The sequence below is a fragment of the Acanthochromis polyacanthus genome, chromosome 21 (genome assembly GCF_021347895.1).
Source record: "Acanthochromis polyacanthus isolate Apoly-LR-REF ecotype Palm Island chromosome 21, KAUST_Apoly_ChrSc, whole genome shotgun sequence".
Lineage (NCBI taxonomy): Eukaryota > Metazoa > Chordata > Actinopteri > Pomacentridae > Acanthochromis > Acanthochromis polyacanthus.
The window spans coordinates 31,144,808-31,164,818 of record NC_067133.1 but is presented as its reverse complement, the minus strand read 5'-3'; the positions used below and the strand labels follow the sequence as shown (position 1 = coordinate 31,164,818).

Here is a 20,011-nt window from a genome sequence, read left to right as displayed (position 1 = left end):
CAATCCGGACAGTTCTCCTCTTCAGACTGTCCCACCGACTCCAAGTATTTATCCACGTCGACCGGATCAGAGTACACCTCGGTGGTCCCGCGGTGAGTGACTTTAAGCAGGGCGGGGTACAGCTTTCTGTACACAGCTCCCACGCACTTCAGGCGCTTCTTCACAGCGTTGAAGCTTTTACGCTTACGGATCACAGCAGCGGAGAAATCTTGAAAGATCATCACTGTTGCATCACCATGTTTCAGTGGCTGGTTCTTCTTGTTTTTCTCCCACGATGCAGCCATAATCCTTTGCTTATCTTGGTAATTATGAAGCCTCACGAGGACGGGTCGCGGTCTCTGGTCACGAGTTGTGAGCAAACCTGTGCGGTGCGCTCTGACTTCGTCTCAATGTTCAAAAGTTTGGGGAGCCACCTCTCAAAAACAAAGCGTGGGGTCACCACCATTTTCCGCCCGCTCTGGGAGATTGAGAATGCCGATGTTCTTGCGTCTGCCTCGATTCTCCAGACCATCAACGTATTCCTCGAGCTGTGCCACCTTTTCTCTAGCAACTTAAGCTTGGCGTGCGTAGGCGCTGAGGCGTCTTCTATGGCTGAGATCCGTGTCTCTGCTTCGTTGATGCGGGTCTCTGCAGCTGTTCTTGTTGAGATTATAGGAACTGGTTAATCGGCTCAAGTTTGTCTTCAAAAACTTTAGTGAGATTGGCCGTTACAGCACGAATCACCTCCTGAAGGGCTGGTGTCATTGCTTCGGTGTCGCTAGCAAGGATGCTAGTAGCCTCACTGGTACCTTCGCTATTGGAAGCTTCAGCCGTATCTGATGCAGGACTTTTATTGCATACCCTGCCATCAGACTGCCTTAAAAAGTAGTTATTAAGGCTCATTGTGAGCTAAGCAGTGGAAATGCCAGCCTTGCTGCAAATCAGTGGGTTTTAAGAGCAAAAATAAAATTAATTAATTAAAAAATAAAATTCTATGCTGACACTCCCGAGCCCGACCTTACTTCACGCCGCCATCTTGAAAACCTGTATTTATTATCTTTTAATGATAAAAATAAAATGGATCACTACTATGGTTTGGGCATAGAAAGTATTGGAACTAATGTTTGCTTGTTCACTCTGTTCCAACAGCTCACCTGTTCCTTCATACTACAGCAGTAATCCTCTCATCACTGCTGGCTCTGCCTCTGACACGAAATCACATTTTTAAAATGGTCAAAACTCTCAGCACAAATCTCCCCTTTTTACAAAGCCGTCAGGTCCGTTTCATGAATGTAGAGCTGAATCATCTTCTCACATAGAGCAGCTCTACACCAGACTCTTCATTTGATTCATTCTAATAATATTCACTCCATGAACAATCCTACCTCCCACTCTGGACTTGTGGCTCTTGGCTGCTGCTTGGTTCTGGATCTTTCTTCTGACTGAGGGGCTGCAGAAAGTTTGCCAGTTATGTGGTCCCATCATACTATTATTTACATTATATAAAGTTATGTTTTACGCCATAATGACACACAACTAATTGATTTGATAATTAACTGGAACGGTGGTTTGCAAAGTTCAACAAAGTCCGTATCCGTTTCCTCGGCCTCATTTGTAGTTTCAAACCGCGAGCTTTAGTGAAAAAGTTTCCAGTTTCTGCACAATATGACTTCAATTTCTGACTTCTCGGCTGAATCCCAAACCGCCCCCTACACACACCCCTCCACTACCGAGTGTCACTCCAAAAGAAGTCACACTCACAGCTGTGGAGGGCACCTATTATTGAAGGGGGAGGGTATAAATACGATCGTCAGGAATGGGACGCCCTGTCGCCTTACCGGAAAACGGAAGACGTCATCGCCATGGTAACACAAAGACGCCTACTGTCATGGCTGTAGCGCTGTGGCACAGGTTGCAACTAACAAGGATCGCTGCTGCTTCCAGAAGACGAAAGCGTCCCACTTTTTTTCACTCACATGTTTTCCAATCCTATTATCTGGCATTTCAGATCCAACAAATGAATAAATAAATTAATTCTGTCAATTGTGTTCAAATTTTACTGGTGTGAAGCAGTCCACCATCACCGAGAAAGGTGTGAAGTGAGCAATCGCTCGTATTTAGGGGAGCCTGTCTATACTTGACATTACGGTAATATAGAACTGCGGGAAAACTGCTAGTTTCCACAGACTCATTCCACCTCAGTCTTGTAGTAGACCACCCCAGGAAGACCCCCACTCAATTTGGGGTCAATCTGATGTGGCATTTCAAAATAAAATGCCTCTAAAATTGCAATGAATTAACTGCAATTCGTATACTGCAATGAATTTGAGCAGTATACGACAAAACTGATTTTGAATTACATGATGTCAATTAAACACGAAAGAAAAAAAGGAAACTAGGAGATTTCCTGTAATATGAATCATAATTCTGCCAAAATACACAATAGATATGTGGATTTTAGAGGCATTTTATTTCCGGTGAGGCGACAGGGCGTCCCATTCCTGACGATCGTATTTATACCCTCCCCCTTCAATAATAGGTGCCCTCCACAGCTGTGAGTGTGACTTCTTTTGGAGTGACACTCGGTAGTGGAGGGGGAGTGTGTAGGGGGGGTTTGGGATTCAGCCCCCCTCACCATCCTTGCTCTTCCTGTTTTCATCTTTCAAACACCTCTGACCGTGTGCACGGACGTGTTACGTCTGCAAAAACAAACCAAAAAAAGAGAGAGAGGCCAGTGGAGACGGTCCAGGAACAGCGGCAGCAGCAGAATGATCAACCCAGAGCCATGACTGAAGACCGGACCTCACGGCCCAAACATCAGACCGGCCCACCGGGAACTGTCCCGGTCCTCCCGATTAGCCACCCCGGGCCTGGTAGGAGCTGCAGGAGAACAGGTTCTGTTTCCTGTATAGATGGTGGCTACCAGTTGATGTTCTGTTCTCATCAGAATAAAGTGGTTTCTGGATTTTAACGTGTGGGATCAGATTTATCATCTCAGCCTGAAATGTTCTGTTGGTTCTAGAAACACTCAGTGAACACCACCAGCATGTGAAGAGTTTAAATTTATTCAGAATGAAAAAACAAAACAGTTTAAAGCTTTTAGACATTCATCTCATCAATCAGTGGGAACAATTAGAGAATGAATGAGCTTTAACAGAAGATCTCCTGAAGACCTGCAGCCTCCAGCTACACCTGCATCACTGGACGAGCTTCTTTAGCGCTGAGGTCCACTCCAGAAGCTGCAAACCCGGTTCCACCCTGTCAGAACCAGAGTCTGTCAGAACCACTTCAGAATTATCACAGTACAAAACAGAAGAAAGCAGAGAATCCTGGTCCTGAACCAGAGAAGGTCCAGGTTCTGTCTGAGCTCCTCCTATGATCTCCATCAGTTTGCTCATCAATGAACCAACACATATTAAACACTAACATTCTTTAAATCGATTTCTGGTTCTTTGGTTGTTTTGGTTTTGATGTACCAGCTTCCCTCTGTCTGTAGAAACCTGAGGAACATCTCAGCTCAGAAACATCTGGCTGGTCTGAAATTCTCAGCTGAAGATGATCCAGTTCCTTTTTAATCAAACTGAAATCTTTAAAGCAGCTCTGTGTTGAGGTTTTAATTAGAGCTCAGAATGTGTTGGAGGTCTACATGATGATTGGTTCATGGTTAGAACATGTTGATGACATCATCATCTACTCTGATGACTGGTTTCTTGGTTAGAACATACTGATGATGTCATCATTCTGATGGAGCTCCTCTGACTATTTGAACCTTATAATAAACATGGAAGCTTTCCTACTTCCATAGATAAAGTACCTATAGTCTGGCTGTCTATCTATCTATCTATCTATCCATACTATACTATATTTACCATTTACTACACTGCTCAAAAAATTAAAGGAACACTTTTTAATCTAAGTACAGCATCAAATCAGTCAAACATGTGGGATACTGATCAGGTTAGGTAAGTAACTGAGGAGGTTTTTTTAGTCAGTTTCAGCTGCTTTGGTGTTCATAAAATTAACAACAGATGCACTAGAGGGGTAACAATGAGACAACCCCCAAAACAGGAATGAGTTTACAGGTGAAGGCCACTGACATTTCTTCCTTCCTAATGTTTTCTGACTGTTTTTCACTAGTTTTGCATTTGGCTAGGGTCAGAGTCACTTCTGGTAGCATGAGGCGATACCTGGACCCTACAGAGGTTCCACAGACAGTCCAACTCCTCCAGGATGAAACATCAATGCGTGCCATCACCAGAAGGTTTGCTGTGTCTCCCAGCACATTCTCAAGCACATGGAGGAGATTCCAGGAGACAGGCAGTTAGTCTGGGAGAGCTGGACAGGACTGTAGAAGGTCCTCAACCCATCAGCAGGACAGGTATCTGCTCCTTTGTGCAAGGAGGACCAGGATGAGCACTGCAACAGCTCTACAAAATGACCTCCAGCAGACCACTGGTGTGAATGTCTCTGATCAAACAATCAGAAAGAGATGTAATGAGAGTGGTCTGAGGGCCCAGCGTCCTCTAGTGCCCGCTGTGCTCGCTGACCGGCACCGTGGAGCTCGGCTGGCATTTGCCATAGAACACAGGAATCTGCAGGTCCACCACTGGTGCCCTGTGCTTTTCACAGATGAGAGCAGGTTCACCCTGAGCACATGTGACAGACATGAAAGGGTCTGGAGAAGCCGTGGAGAACGTTATGCTGCCTGTAACATTGTTCAGTGTGACCGGTTTGGTGGTGGGTCAGTGATGGTGTGGGGAGGCATATCCATGGAGGGACGCACAGACCTCTACAGGCTGGACAATGGCATTCTGACTGGCTTTAGGTATCAGGATGAAATCCTTGGATCCATTGTCAGACCCTACATTGGTGCAGTGGTCCTGGATTCCTTCTGGTGTAGACAATGCCCAGTCTTATGTGGTAAGAGAACTCATGCAGTTCCTGGAGGATGAAGGAACTGATACCATTAGCTGGCCCCCATGCTCACCTGACCTGAATCCAATAGAACACCTTTGGAACATTATGTTTTGTTCCATCAGACACCATCAGGTTGCTCCTCAGACTGTCCAGGAGCTCAGCGATGCCCTGGTCCAGTTCTGGGAGGAGATACCTCAGGACACCATCCATCGTCTCATTCAGAGCTTATCCTGACATCGTCAGTCATGCATACAAGCACATGGAGGCCATACAAACTACTGAATACCATTTTGAGCTGCTGCCAAGGAATTTCAGAAAGATGGACCAGCCTGCCACATCAGTTTTTCACTTTGATTTTGGGGTGTCTTGAATTTAGCCCTCCTGGGGGGTTGATCATTTTCATTTCCATCAAACAATGTGGCACTTTTCATTCCTAACACATTATCCAGTCCATATCAATGTAAATATCCAGTTTGTTTTTTCCCCGTATTGAAATATGATGTATTTTCAAAGTGTTCCTTTAATTTTTTTGAGCAGTGTATGTCGAAAAAAATGCCATTTTTTCAACATGTGGTAAAAACATGCCATATGATGAAATAATGTAAAGTAGGCAGTGAAAAACACTGTAGAGCAGTTTTCTTTGAAAATAAAAATCATCATGAATTTTGTCCAAAAAAAACGCCACAGTATACCAGCGGTTCTCAAATGGGGGTACATGAGATTTAAAAAATATATATATTAAAACTAGCAACAATTCAAAAATCCTTCATAAAATATATTTATTCAATAATTCTTTAACAAAATACAAATGAAAGTTCATCAACTGAATTTCATATCAAGCAGGCCATTCCGTTTTATTACCATGAACCCAGTTTATGGAAGAGTTCACATGAAAGAGTTTATTGTTTAAAATTCTGTTGAACCACGGTTCAAAAGCAATGTCTGACTTTCACTGGTTAATTTTCATAGAATTTTTTTTGACTTTTGTCAGATTCAAAATTATTTCTGTGACCACTGTGGGTTTTTCTTTCATTAACCGAGGGCTGCCAATAATTTAGTCCACATGTGTAAGAGGACACTTTACGTTTATGATTATTTCTGTGTCGAAATCTTTATTTACATCCATCCATCCATTCTCTATCCACCGCTTTATCCTCACTAGGGTCATGGGGGGTGCTGGAGTCTATCCCAGCTGACTCTGGTGAAGGCAGGGGACACCCTGGACAGGTCACCAGTCTGTCACAGGGCTACATATACAGACACACAATCACACTCACATTCACACCTACGGACAATTTAGAGTAACCAATTAACCTCAGCATGTTTTTGGACTGTGGGAGGAAGCCGGAGTACCCGGAGAAAACCCACGCATGCACAGGGAGAACATGCAAACTCCATGCAGAAAGATCCCAGGCCGGGATTTGAACCGGGGATCTTCTTGCTGCAAGGCCAAAATGCTAACCACTGCACCACTGTGCAGCCCCACTTTGAACCACAAAACCATAAAATCATCTCCCTATCTATCCATCCATCCATCCATCCATCCATCCTATAGTCTCCCTATCTATCCATCCATCCATCCATCCATCCTATAGTCTACCTATCCATCCATCCATCCATCCTATAGTCTACCTATCCATCCATCCATCCATGCTATAGTCTACCTATCTATCCATCCTTCCATACTATAGTCTACCTGTCTATCCATCGCTCCATCCATCCTATAGTCTACCTATCTATCCATCGCTCCATCCATCCTATAGTCTACCTATCCATCCATCCATCCATGCTATAGTCTACCTATCTATCCATCCTTCCATACTATAGTCTACCTATCTATCCATCGCTCCATCCATCCTATAGTCTACCTATCTATCCATCGCTCCATCCATCCTATAGTCTACCTATCTATCTATCCATCCATCCATCCATCCTATAGTCTACCTATCTATCTATCCATCCATCCATCCATACTATAGTCTACCTATCCATCCATCCATCCATACTATAGTCTACCTATCTATCCATCCATCCATACTATAGTCTACCTATCTATCCATCCATCCATCCTATAGTCTACCTATCTATCCATCCATCCATCCATCCATCCTATAGTCTACCTATCTATCCATCCATCCATCCATCCATCCTATAGTCTACCTATCTATCCATCCATCCATCCATCCATCCTATAGTCTACCTATCTATCCATCCATCCATCCATCCATCCTATAGTCTACCTATCTATCCATCCATCCATCCATCCATCCTATAGTCTACCTATCTATCCATCCATCCATCCATCCATCAGTCTACCTATCTATCCATCCATCCATCCATCCTATAGTCTACCTATCTATCCATCCATCCATCCATCCTATAGTCTACCTATCTATCCATCCATCCATCCATCCTATAGTCTACCTATCTATCCATCCATCCATCCATCCTATAGTCTACCTATCTATCCATCCATCCATCCTATAGTCTACCTATCTATCCATCCATCCATCCTATAGTCTACCTATCTATCCATCCATCCATCCATCCTATAGTCTACCTATCTATCCATCCATCCATCCATCCTATAGTCTACCTATCTATCCATCCATCCATCCATCCTATAGTCTACCTATCTATCCATCCATCCATCCATCCTATAGTCTACCTATCTATCCATCCATCCATCCATCCTATAGTCTACCTATCTATCCATCCATCCATCCTATAGTCTACCTATCCATCCATCCATCCATCCATCCTATAGTCTACCTATCTATCCATCCATCCATACTATAGTCTACCTATCTATCCATACATCCATACTATAGTCTACCTATCTATCCATCCATCCATCCATACTATAGTCTACCTATCTATCCATACATCCATACTATAGTCTACCTATCTATCCATCCATCCATCCATCCATCCATCCATCCATCCTATAGTCTACCTATCTATCCATCCATCCATCCTATAGTCTACCTATCTATCCATCCATCCATCCATACATCCATACTATAGTCTACCTATCTATCCATCCATCCATCCATCCATCCATCCATCCATCCATCCTATAGTCTACCTATCCATCCATCCATCCATCCATCCATCCTATAGTCTACCTATCCATCCATCCATCCATCCATCCATCCATCCTATAGTCTACCTATCTATCCATCCATCCATCCATCTACTGACCCTCTGCAGTGGGATGATGTCTCTTTCCGTCAGCTGGTCTCCGGTCTCTGGATCCATCATGTCCTTCTTGATCAGCTTCTCCACACACTCCTGAGTGACCACCGTCCCTCTGAAGAACATTCAGAGTTAGAGAGCAGCAGAGGAACACCAATATCTAACATCTGGATGAGAAGTTGAGGCTGAAACTCACGAAGGTCTGAGAACAGCACAAGGAACGCTGTTTCCTAGAACATCTCTGGTAACGGCACAGACGTATCTGTCCTGAGGAGAACACAGGACCTTGAACACAGCTGAAGATCCTGGAGAAGGTCACCGTTCATCTGCTCACTGAGTCCATCAGTAACCACAGCAGATATCAGGTTCCATCAGGTTTTAGTTATTTTCTCCCTTTCAGCAGAATAAATGCTTCATGCTGCAGTTCTTCACTAGAAATCAACATCCTGAAGGTAAAGAGTTCTAATAGTAAACTTCTATCTGCTCTACAGAGCTCCTCACTGGTCTTCACATAGAGCTGCAGGTGACTGATCTTCAGGGTTGATCAGCTGCACCAACTCAACAAAGACCAACTGAAACCTCCCAGATGTGATGAACTGAAGCTGACAGACCTCCAGAGATCATCAGAGACACACGTTAAAGTGAAACGAAGCTGCTTTTATTCCACATTAATCACTGAATCAGATCAAAGCTGCATGTTCAGAACTGGACCTGGTTTACTGTCACCTACTAACTTCACAGGAATCTGCTTTCAGTTTCACACCAAACAGTCTTTTCTGTAGATTTAGTCCAAAAAGCCAAAAATAAATTGACCAAAGAAAAGTTTTTACAACCAACATGAATCCTGCTGTTCTGATATCACATTCCAGCTGCTGACCTGATGGACAACAAACTGACCTGATGGACAACAAACTGACCTGATGGACAACAAACTGACCTGATGGACAACAAACTGATCTGATGGTTGGACAACAAGCTGACCTGATGGACAACAAGCTGATCTGATGGACAACAAACTGATCTGATGGACAACAAACTGATCTGATGGTTGGACAACAAGCTGATCTGATGGACAACAAACTGACCTGATGGACGGACAAACTGATCTGATGGTTGGACAAGCTGACCTGATGGACAACAAGCTGATCTGATGGACAACAAACTGATCTGATGGACAACAAGCTGACCTGATGGACAACAAGCTGATCTGATGGACAACAAACTGATCTGATGGTTGGACAACAAGCTGATCTGATGGACAACAAGCTGATCTGATGGACAACAAGCTGACCTGATGGACAACAAGCTGACCTGATGGACAACAAACTGACCTGATGGACAACAAACTGATCTGATGGACAACAAGCTGATCTGATGGACAACAAGCTGATCTGATGGACAACAAGCTGATCTGATGGACAACAAGCTGATCTGATGGACAACAAACTGATCTGATGGACAACAAACTGATCTGATGGACAACAAGCTGATCTGATGGTTGGACAACAAGCTGATCTGATGGTTGGACAACAAGCTGACCTGATGGACAACAAGCTGATCTGATGGACAACAAACTGATCTGATGGACAACAAACTGATCTGATGGACAACAAGCTGATCTGATGGACAACAAGCTGACCTGATGGACAACAAGCTGACCTGATGGACAACAAACTGACCTGATGGACAACAAACTGACCTGATGGACAACAAACTGACCTGATGGTTGGACAACAAGCTGACCTGATGGACAACAAGCTGACCTGATGGACAACAAGCTGACCTGATGGACAACAAGCTGACCTGATGGACAACAAGCTGATCTGATGGACAACAAGCTGACCTGATGGACAACAAATTGACCTGATGGACAACAAATTGACCTGATGGTTGGACAACAAGCTGACCTGATGGACAACAAGCTGATCTGATGGACAACAAGCTGATCTGATGGACAACAAGCTGACCTGATGGACAACAAGCTGACCTGATGGACAACAAGCTGACCTGATGGACAACAAATTGACCTGATGGTTGGACAACAAACTGATCTGATGGTTGGACAACAAACTGATCTGATGGTTGGACAACAAACTGACCTGATGGACAACAAACTGATCTGATGGTTGGACAACAAACTGACCTGATGGACAACAAACTGATCTGATGGACAACAAGCTGACCTGATGGACAACAAACTGATCTGATGGTTGGACAACAAGCTGAACTGATGGACAACAAGCTGATCTGATGGACAACAAGCTGACCTGATGGACAACAAGCTGATCTGATGGACAACAAGCTGATCTGATGGACAACAAACTGATCTGATGGACAACAAACTGATCTGATGGACAACAAACTGATCTGATGGACAACAAGCTGATCTGATGGACAACAAGCTGACCTGATGGACAACAAACTGACCTGATGGACAACAAACTGACCTGATGGACAACAAACTGACCTGATGGACAACAAACTGATCTGATGGTTGGACAACAAGCTGACCTGATGGACAACAAGCTGACCTGATGGACAACAAGCTGACCTGATGGACAACAAGCTGATCTGATGGACAACAAGCTGACCTGATGGACAACAAGCTGACCTGATGGACAACAAACTGACCTGATGGACAACAAACTGACCTGATGGTTGGACAACAAGCTGACCTGATGGACAACAAACTGATCTGATGGACAACAAACTGACCTGATGGACAACAAACTGACCTGATGGACAACAAACTGACCTGATGGACAACAAACTGATCTGATGGTTGGACAACAAGCTGAACTGATGGACAACAAGCTGATCTGATGGACAACAAATTGATCTGATGGACAACAAGCTGACCTGATGGACAACAAGCTGATCTGATGGACAACAAGCTGATCTGATGGACAACAAACTGACCTGATGGACAACAAACTGATCTGATGGACAACAAGCTGATCTGATGGACAACAAACTGACCTGATGGACAACAAGCTGACCTGATGGACAACAAGCTGACCTGATGGACAACAAACTGACCTGATGGACAACAAACTGATCTGATGGACAACAAGCTGATCTGATGGACAACAAGCTGACCTGATGGACAACAAGCTGACCTGATGGACAACAAGCTGATCTGATGGACAACAAGCTGATCTGATGGACAACAAACTGATCTGATGGACAACAAGCTGACCTGATGGACAACAAGCTGACCTGATGGACAACAAGCTGACCTGATGGACAACAAACTGATCTGATGGACAACAAGCTGACCTGATGGACAACAAACTGACCTGATGGACAACAAACTGACCTGATGGACAGTGGACAGTTGGACGGTAAACCTACCTGGCGGTTGAGAAGAGCCACTCGGTCCAGGCTGGAGTCCAGAGGAGTGAAGCGGACGGAGATCAACTCGTTCATCTTGATGGGACGACCGGACATCGGACACAACACGGCTTTACTCTGATGGACGCAGAAACACAGAGAAAGAAGATTTATTAGAGAAAGTCTGTCCAGGACCAACATCAGAATCCAGCAGTGGAAGGATCTGAGGTCAACCTGCCTTCAACAGACAAACAGAGAACATGATGACCTCCAGAGTCAACAGATGGGCCTGGCAGCAGCTCCAGATGAACTCTGAACGTTAGCTACACCTGCTCTGTTTAAATAAAATGAAGATCTGGGGTCATTATCATCTCCAACCCTGATTAGAAAGTCTCCAAACCAAGAAGGAAAAGCATGAAGACGTCATGATGGACTTACTCAGTGACGGAACAGTTTCTGAGTGTTCTCAGAGGTTCTAAACAGCTGATCTTAACTTCCTGTTTGTGTTCTTTAACACAGATTTATTGAGCAGTTAATGAACTAACAAGCTGTTATTTAAAGATCTGAAACTTCCTCCTTAGACCTGGACTCATGCTGACTTCTACACTGAGCAGGACTTTCATGGTTCCTGTCTAAGAGGAGCTCCATTATGGTCCATGAAGTCCAGAGTGTTTGCAGGAGAACTCACCGGTTTCTTGAGAAGGGTGGGTTTGGCCTCTGGTGTCAGAGACGGGATCCAGAAACTGGGCAGATTCTGGCTGGACGTGGAAGCCGACCCGCCAGTGGAAGGCTCTCCTGAGCTCCTCTGGGTCTGGATCTTCTCGCCCTCTTTGCCGGGTCCTGAAGGCCACAAACAGCAGTGATTTTACGTCACAAAGAGCTGCTGCAAAGAACATGAAACCACGGTAGAACCCCTGAACCTGAAGGAACTTCAACAGAAGAATAACAAACTGTTTGTCTCCACAGACTGGTTGGTTTAAACTACACAGATGTGTTTTGGACAGAAGAAGACCTGATGAAGATCTAACAACAGATGGAGGTTCCTTCACTGGACCAATGAGCTGCAGTCACATTCTACACGTATGATTTCAGTTATCTGGTTGTACTGAGTGTTTCTGAGAGGAACGGACCAGAGGAGAACGGGTTGATGGGCTTGGACACAATGCTGTTCTCTCTGCTTTTAAATCGTTCCACTCGTTCTCTCTCCTCAGACCTGGACTCCAGCTGGCTGCTGCTCTTCTGGGCCTGTTTCTGCTTCTCATACGCCTGAAGGACAGGAAAACACCGAAATATCACATTATCCATCAGAGAAAGAGGAAAAACATTACAGAGAACTTATCACATGAAACTACAGCCTCACCTTCATTTTTTTGGCGATTTCTGTCTTCTGGTGGAGAATATATTCCAGGATGGCCTGTTTCTCATACAGGAATCCGTCTGGACTGAACACAAACACAGAATGTTCAATAATAAGTATTTAAAATCATTTATAGTTCATTTATGTAGGCTGTTTGATCATTAATAACTGAGTTTAGATGAACGATATATTAATCTGAGGACCAGTAGATGGAGCCCGAACCCTCTCACTGTGAATCAGATTAATGGAAACTGTGTGACAGAAGACTCTTGACGTTCCCTCTGGATTAATAAAGCATTTCAGAAAGCTTCAGATGGACTTCTCTGCATGTCTTCTTTTTTCTAGCCTTCTGTCAGACAAATAAAGACTCCTAAATCATGAGATTCATCAGTTTTGCAACTGAGCATTGGAAGGATTCATGTCTGACAGCAGCAAGTTTCACACGCTGTAGTTTTATGATTGGCCACATGGTGGCACCGTCACAGCTGTTTCTGACGGCCTTTCATTGTCGCGTCTCTATTCTCTGTGAGATATTCATCATTAATCAGAACCAACAGCAGCGGTTTCCTGAACACGACATTAAGCTTTAGTTTTTTATTTTCATCATGACCTCATGTAGGACCACAATAAAGACATTTGATTCTGTTCTGTTCTGTTCTGTTCTGTTCTGTTCTGTTCTGTTCTGTTTTGTTCTACTGGAAATGAAGCAGGACGAGCAGAATTCCAGAAGGAAGAAGAATCCTACAGAGCAAAGATCACATCAGAAGGATTATTTCTGAAACAGGAGTCTCCCTGAAGAGGTTTAACAGACAAACAGTAAACTTGTGAACATTCCTCTGGACCTGATCAGTCGGAGGCTCCAGATGAAGAAACACATGGTCATATTCAAGGACAGCAGGACTCTAACTCTACAAGTTTCCTGAATTATTTAGCCCAAAGTGATGAAGTCTATCAGAGTATGAATGCATGAATGTTCTGATGAAACCTGGAACTCTGAGCAGCTGGACTGATGTTACTACAGTCAAGAATCACTAAATAAACTGACCTGAATGTGTGGAGAAAAGTTTTATGTTTAAAGGACAACATTGAAGATGTCCATCTATCTACAGTCTATCTATCTATCAAGTACTCCAGCTGATGGATCAGGAGGAGCTTCATCTGCTCCCTCCTGATGGACCTCTGGAGGTTGAACTTACGTCACCACAGGATCCTTGCAGGGCTGCAGCGACAGACAGCAGCAGTCAAAGTCTTTGATGGCATCTTTACCCAGACGGATGCTCTGAGTCCCGTAACCAGAAGCCGCTGAGCAGAACGACACGAGATTAGACACAAGATCACCTCCTCCTCCTCCACCACATCTACAGTGCCTTGTGAAAGTATTTGGCCCCCTTGAACTTTTCAACCTTTCGCCACATTTCAGGCTTCAAACATAAAGATATAAAATTTTAATTTTTTGTCAAGAATCAACAACAAGTGGGACACAATCGTGAAGTGAAATGAAATGTATTGGATATTTTAAACTTTTTTAACAAATAAAAACCTGAAAAGTGGGGCGTCCAATATTATTCGGCCCCCTTGCATTAATACTTTGTAGCGCCACCTTTTGCTGCAATTACAGCTGCAAGTCTCTTGGGGTATGTCTCTATCAGTTTTGCACATCCAGAGACTGAAATTCTTGCCCATTCTTCCTGCAAAACAGCTGGAGCTCAGTGAGGTTGGATGGAGAGCGTTTGTGAACAGCAGTCTTCAGCTCTGCCCACAGATTCTGGATTGGATTCAGGTCTGGACTTTGACTTGGCCATTCTAACACCTGGATACGTTTATTTGTGAACCATTCCATTGTAGATTTGGCTTTATGTTTTGGATCATTGTCCTGTTGGAAGATAAATCTCCGTCCCAGTCTCAGGTCTTTTGCAGACTCCAACAGGTTTTCTTCCAGAATGCTCCTGTATTTGGCTCCATTCATCTTCCCATCAATTTGAACCATCTTCCCTGTCCCTGCTGAAGAAAAGCAGGCCCAAACCATGAGGCTGCCACCACCATGTTTGACAGTGGGGATGGTGTGTTCAGGGTGATGAGCTGTGTTGCTTTTACGCCAAACATATCGTTTTGCATTGTGGCCAAAAAGTTGGATTTTGGTTCCATCTGACCAGAGCACCTTCTTCCACATGTTTGGTGTGTCTCCCAGGTGGCTTGTGGCAAACTTCAAACCAGACTTTTTATGGATATCTTTGAGAAATGGCTTTCTTCTTGCCACTCTTCCATAAAGGCCAGATTTGTGCAGTGTACGACTGATTGTTGTCCTATGGACAGACTCTCCCACCTCAGCTGTAGATCTCTGCAGTTCATCCAGAGTGATCATGGGCCTCTTGGCTGCATCTCTGATCAGTCTTCTCCTTGTTGGAGGTGAAAGTTTAGAGGGACGGCCGGGTCTTGGTAGATTTGCAGTGGTCTGATACTCCTTCCATTTCAATATGATTGCTTGCACAGTGCTCCTTGAGATGTTTAAAGCTTGGGAAATCTTTTTGTATCCAAATCCGGCTTTAAACTTCTCCACAACAGTATCTGGGACCTGCCTGGTGTGTTCCTTGGTCTTCATGATGCTCTCTGCACTTTAAACAGAACCCTGAGACTATCACAGAGCAGGTGCATTTATACGGAGACTTGATTACACACAGGTGGATTCTATTTATCATCATCAGTCATTTAGGACAACATTGGATCATTCAGAGATCCTCACTGAACTTCTGGAGTGAGTTTGCTGCACTGAAAGTAAAGGGGCCGAATAATATTTCACACCCCACTTTTCAGGTTTTTATTTGTTAAAAAAGTTTAAAATATCCAAAAAATTTCATTCGACTTCACGATTATGTCCCAATTGTTGTTGATTCTTGGCAAAAAAATTAAAATTTTATATCTTTATGTTTGAAGCCTGAAATGTGGCGAAAGGTTGAAAAGTTCAAGGGGGCCGAATACTTTCACAAGGAACTGTACACCTGCTCTCCTACATTCACATCAAAGCTTCTTCTTGAATCCAACAGAGGACTGAGTTCAACACATTCACAGCTCTGGACCTTCATCGGCAGGATTTAACTCACTGATAGACGGCTAACGTTATAACAAACGCTGGGGTAACACTGGGAGAACATACCCCCTAACCACTGCAGAGGAGCTCCAAACATCAGCACCATAGGAGAGTCATTTTTGGGGGTTTTGTCACCAACCTCTCCGAACCTTTTTTTCTTTATGGATTTGGCATTCTAGACCATTTTGAAGGAAAATTAGCTCCTATATACCTGCCAAAAATGACGGCTAACTTTTTTACAGCCCAAAATTCAAAATGACCGCCAAAGTCGATGCCACTGCCTATATCTCAGTAACTAATTGAGCTAGGAGGTTGATTTTGGTGTCTAGACATAGGTTTTTGGGGTCAAGCATTCCAATACTGCCATTGCTTTACTTGTAAAACATGTCCATTACAGCGAAATCCAATATGGCCGCCAATATGGCCACCGATATACATTTTTTTTTGTTTCTCGACTACCATGTGGCCTAGAAAGCTGTTGTTGGAATCAAAACAGAGGTTTTGGGGCTCAAGCTATCTTTTCATGTCAATTATAGTCTGTATATCGGTGAAGGGTGTCTTTGCAGCTGGTAATACCAAAAGCAAGACACCTGGAGAAGCAAGAGCCGCAAAGTGGAGGGTCCAGAAGATGGCGGCCGGTGGCCATTTCAAAATTGATGTTGATCTGGACAGTAATGGCCACTACGGATTCATATCAGGGTGAGAATAGCAAGAAATGACACCTCACAGGTCATTTTAGCTCATTTGGAGCCAGATATGATGAATTTCATTGCATTTGAAAATAGCAGCCAGCGGCCATCTTGGATTTCTTGATTATGTAATCAGTTTAACAGACTACAATTGACATGAAAAGATAGCTTGAGCCCCAAAACCTCTGTTTTGATTCCAACAACAGCTTTCTAGGCCACATGGTAGTCGAGAAACAAAAAAAATGTATATCGGTGGCCATATTGGCGGCCATATTGGATTTCGCTGTAATGGACATGTTTTACAAGTAAAGCAATGGTAGTACTGGAATGCTTGACCCCAAAAATCTATGTCTAGACACCAAAATCAACCTCCTAGCTCAATTAGTTACTGAGATATAGGCAGTGACAGCGACTTTGGCGGTCATTTTGAATTTTGGGCTGTAGAAATGTTAGCCGTCATTTTTGGCAGGTATATAGGAGCTAATTTTCCTTCAAAATGGTCTAGAATGCCAAATCCATAATAAAGAAAAAAAAAGGTTCGGAGAGGTTGGTCACGAAACCCCCAAAAATGACTCTACTACCATCAGGAAGAGAAGATAAAGAAAAGTTTCTTCTCTCAGATGTTTACAGGAGCTGAAGTTTGGTTCTTCCAGCACTTTAACATCTGGAGGATCCAAACGGAGCGGCTGCTTTTTAATTTAAAAGTAATAAATTACTAAATACTGAACAATAACTTCATTCTGCTTTCAAATAAATTAAAGAAACAAATTAAAGAAAAACACTAAAAATAACTTCACTGATCAGCCTGAGTATCAACGATCCAACTAACAGCTGCTGGAACATCTGGTCACCTCAGACAGGTCAGCTGTTCACCAGCTGTTTATTAGCCGTTTATTAACTGTTTATTAGCTGTTCACCAGCTGTTTATTAACTGTTTATTAACTCTTTACCAGCTGCAGTTAAACACAGAACTCTCCATGGAATCAGAGGTAAACTGTTGGTTTTCTGGACTCCGATTGGCTGCTGTTAGTTTCTAACGTTTAATTAATCACTGATCAATACCGGGTTCTACTGCAGCACCGGGTTCTGGTCTGAAGGTGCTGGAAGAACCTTAATGTGACCTCAGTCTGAAGGACCAGAACCACTGGACAGACTGAAGAAAACAGCAGGGTTCTGCTGGAGGAACCTGAAGCTCCAGTGAGGTGGATCAGCTGTATGTTCTGAAGGAGGTTCCTGGTCTCACCTGTGTCCTTCTTCTTCTCGTGGTAGGTGTACACAGCTCCAGCCGTGCAGTTCTTCCCGTGGCGGGTCATGTAGCGGCTGGTTTAAGGAGAACCTGGACGGAAACAAACAGTGGTTAGCTGGATGCTAACGTTAGCCGCTAATGTTAAATATTTATCAAGTCACATTCTAAAAACACAGAAACGCAGCCGCGGTTAAAACGCAGCATTGTGAGGATTTATTACCTCCGCTGTTGGACAGAATGTGGAGTTTAAATCCGGAATTTAAAGTTTTAATCCTAGATCTCACTCTCACCGACAACAACAGCTTCTTCTTCGTTGGTATAAACCCGGTCCGCCTCCTTCTTCTTCTCCTATTGGATCATGCGCTCTACTGCCCCCTCTGGTGAGCAGGGAGAAGCTGCTGGCGGTTCAATGCAGAGTTTCTGCTCAGAAAACACAGATTTATTCAACTGTTATCAGACACACGGTTCATATTTAACATGGATTTAATATTACATTTTGAATAGTAAGTACTTGATATTTAATATCATATTTAATATTTATGTACTGTCGGTCCACAGTCTCAGGTTTCAGTCCATTTAAATGCTAAACAGGCGTTTTGTTCTGAATTCATTGTTCAGCTCCATTTTCTGGGAATTCTCCTGTAAACCATCTTCAGATCAGTTTGTGTTTAAATCAGCTGAAACTACAGAAAAACTAAAAAACACTGATGTGAGGCCAAATACAGCAGAAAGAATGAGTTAATTTATTTTATTACACCCTGGAAGTGGACTCAAACATCTGTACAGACGTTATTTTATTACTCCTCAAGTCCTTCTCAGCTTAAATTTCTGTGGTCTTAAATATTTTAAGACGTTAAATACGTCCAGTGCTCACATAGAACAGACAAGAATCAATAATAAAGATTAATAACTGTTAATAAATGTGAATAAATATATCATCAACAGCTTCCAGAGCCTGTAAAAGTTTTCCTCACACGGATTCTGAACTTAATAATTTATTTTAAAAAAAGCCTTTTTCATGTGAATTAGATTTCTGTGTCATGGTTTATTTTTTATTTTAAACTGCCCTGAATGCTTCCTGCAGCTGATGTCTGCTTGCTTTATTATTATTATTTATCTCAGTTCAGTGTTGGAATTAATGTTTTGCACTGAAGGAAACCTGATAAACTTACAGACTTCACAGCAGAAAGAAAACTTTCCTCTCCTTATTAATTACTTTATTAGAATCCGACTCCTGATGCTTCGTTAAAACCAGAAATATTAAAACAATGAAAGCAGTGAAGCTTCAGTTTAAAACCGTTTAAATGTTTTTAATGCTTAAAGAAACCTAAACCAGCGGGTCCGTCCTCATGTCATCCATTTAATGCTGAAAATAAAATAAACTTTAGATCTGAATGTCTCTGTGCATGAAGGTCTGTCCAGGAAGTGATTTATTGGGTTTAGTTCCACTGCAGGTGTCCTGTTTTATCCGGAGGATTTAAACTCATCTGTTCAGTAAATATGGTGCACATATTTTCTGTTTGTAGCTGAGGAAACCAGGATGTTCTGAAATGATTTTTGTGGCTGAATTTCCCTCAAATGTCACGTTGAGCTGCAGCATTTCCTGCCAGAGTGACTTCCTGTTTGCAGATCCAACACCCATCAGAAATAAAGCTCCACTTTCTGAGACAAACACAGACTGGAGGAAAGAACCGACAAAACGAAGCGCTCATACTTTCATTTAACTGTCATTTAAAACCAGTCGGTTCAATCACAGACGAGAAAACGCTTCATTCTCTGATATCTGAGTTTAAACTGGTCCAGAAAAAGGGAAATGAATATTTTTCTTTCATTATCTAAATGAGTCAAACAGGGAGCAGTGATAAACTGAATGAAGAAGATAAACGCTGCAGTCAGAATGGACCATATAAGGTCACATCCATCCAGGTTGGCTGGTTGCTATGACGATGCAGTTTGAGTTAATGGTGTGGTAAGGAGTGGTGCTGCAGATAATAAGAGAGATTAGTGGTGTTCCATAAACATCTGTCCCCTGTAGACCCTCCACCCTGCACTTATCCACAACAACCTCTTTATCTGCAGCTTCACACCCACACAGACCAAAGCCTAGAAGATCAGATAAAATACAATAAAATACCAGGATCCTCTTTATTTATCTGCTGCTATCTGACCAAAGCCTAGAAGATCAGATAAAATACAATAAAATACCA

At 43.1% G+C, this 20,011-nt stretch overlaps 1 protein-coding gene and 1 long non-coding RNA gene across 16 annotated transcripts; both read right to left on the bottom strand.

The window, feature by feature from the left end:
- Positions 1–3,028: 3,028 nt before the first annotated feature.
- Positions 3,029–18,166, bottom strand: nosip (nitric oxide synthase interacting protein). 13 transcript variants are annotated; one of them, XR_007938598.1, is made up of 14 exons: positions 18,025–18,166; positions 17,802–17,894; positions 13,981–14,086; positions 12,788–12,869; positions 12,558–12,693; positions 12,116–12,267; positions 10,954–11,565; positions 10,362–10,869; positions 10,238–10,321; positions 9,978–10,145; positions 9,406–9,917; positions 9,222–9,241; positions 8,291–9,135; positions 8,071–8,209 (listed from the first exon to the last, which is right to left on the bottom strand). XR_007938598.1 is itself a non-coding variant. In XM_051940913.1 (13 exons), exons 2-13 carry the CDS (start codon positions 17,869–17,871, stop codon positions 8,953–8,955), a joined length of 2,673 nt encoding a protein of 890 aa, XP_051796873.1. In that variant the 5' UTR covers positions 17,872–17,894; positions 18,025–18,166; the 3' UTR covers positions 8,851–8,952. The 13 variants fall into 13 exon arrangements, 5 of the variants coding, with proteins under 5 accessions (XP_022051058.2, XP_051796873.1, XP_051796874.1 ...); XR_007938603.1 differs by lacking the exon at positions 9,222–9,241 and having other exon boundaries at positions 8,291–9,115; positions 9,386–9,425; positions 9,734–9,917; XR_007938599.1 differs by lacking the exon at positions 9,222–9,241 and having other exon boundaries at positions 8,291–9,051; positions 9,386–9,917.
- Positions 6,463–8,059, bottom strand: LOC127531507 (uncharacterized). Of its 3 annotated transcripts, none has more exons than XR_007938607.1 (5): positions 7,985–8,059; positions 7,885–7,932; positions 7,529–7,564; positions 6,697–7,136; positions 6,463–6,592 (listed from the first exon to the last, which is right to left on the bottom strand). It is a non-coding gene; the product is annotated as an uncharacterized LOC127531507 (long non-coding RNA). The 3 variants fall into 3 exon arrangements; XR_007938608.1 differs by lacking the exon at positions 7,529–7,564 and adding an exon at positions 7,493–7,528; XR_007938609.1 differs by lacking the exon at positions 7,529–7,564 and adding an exon at positions 7,493–7,528 and having other exon boundaries at positions 6,697–7,096.
- Positions 18,167–20,011: the final 1,845 nt, after the last annotated feature.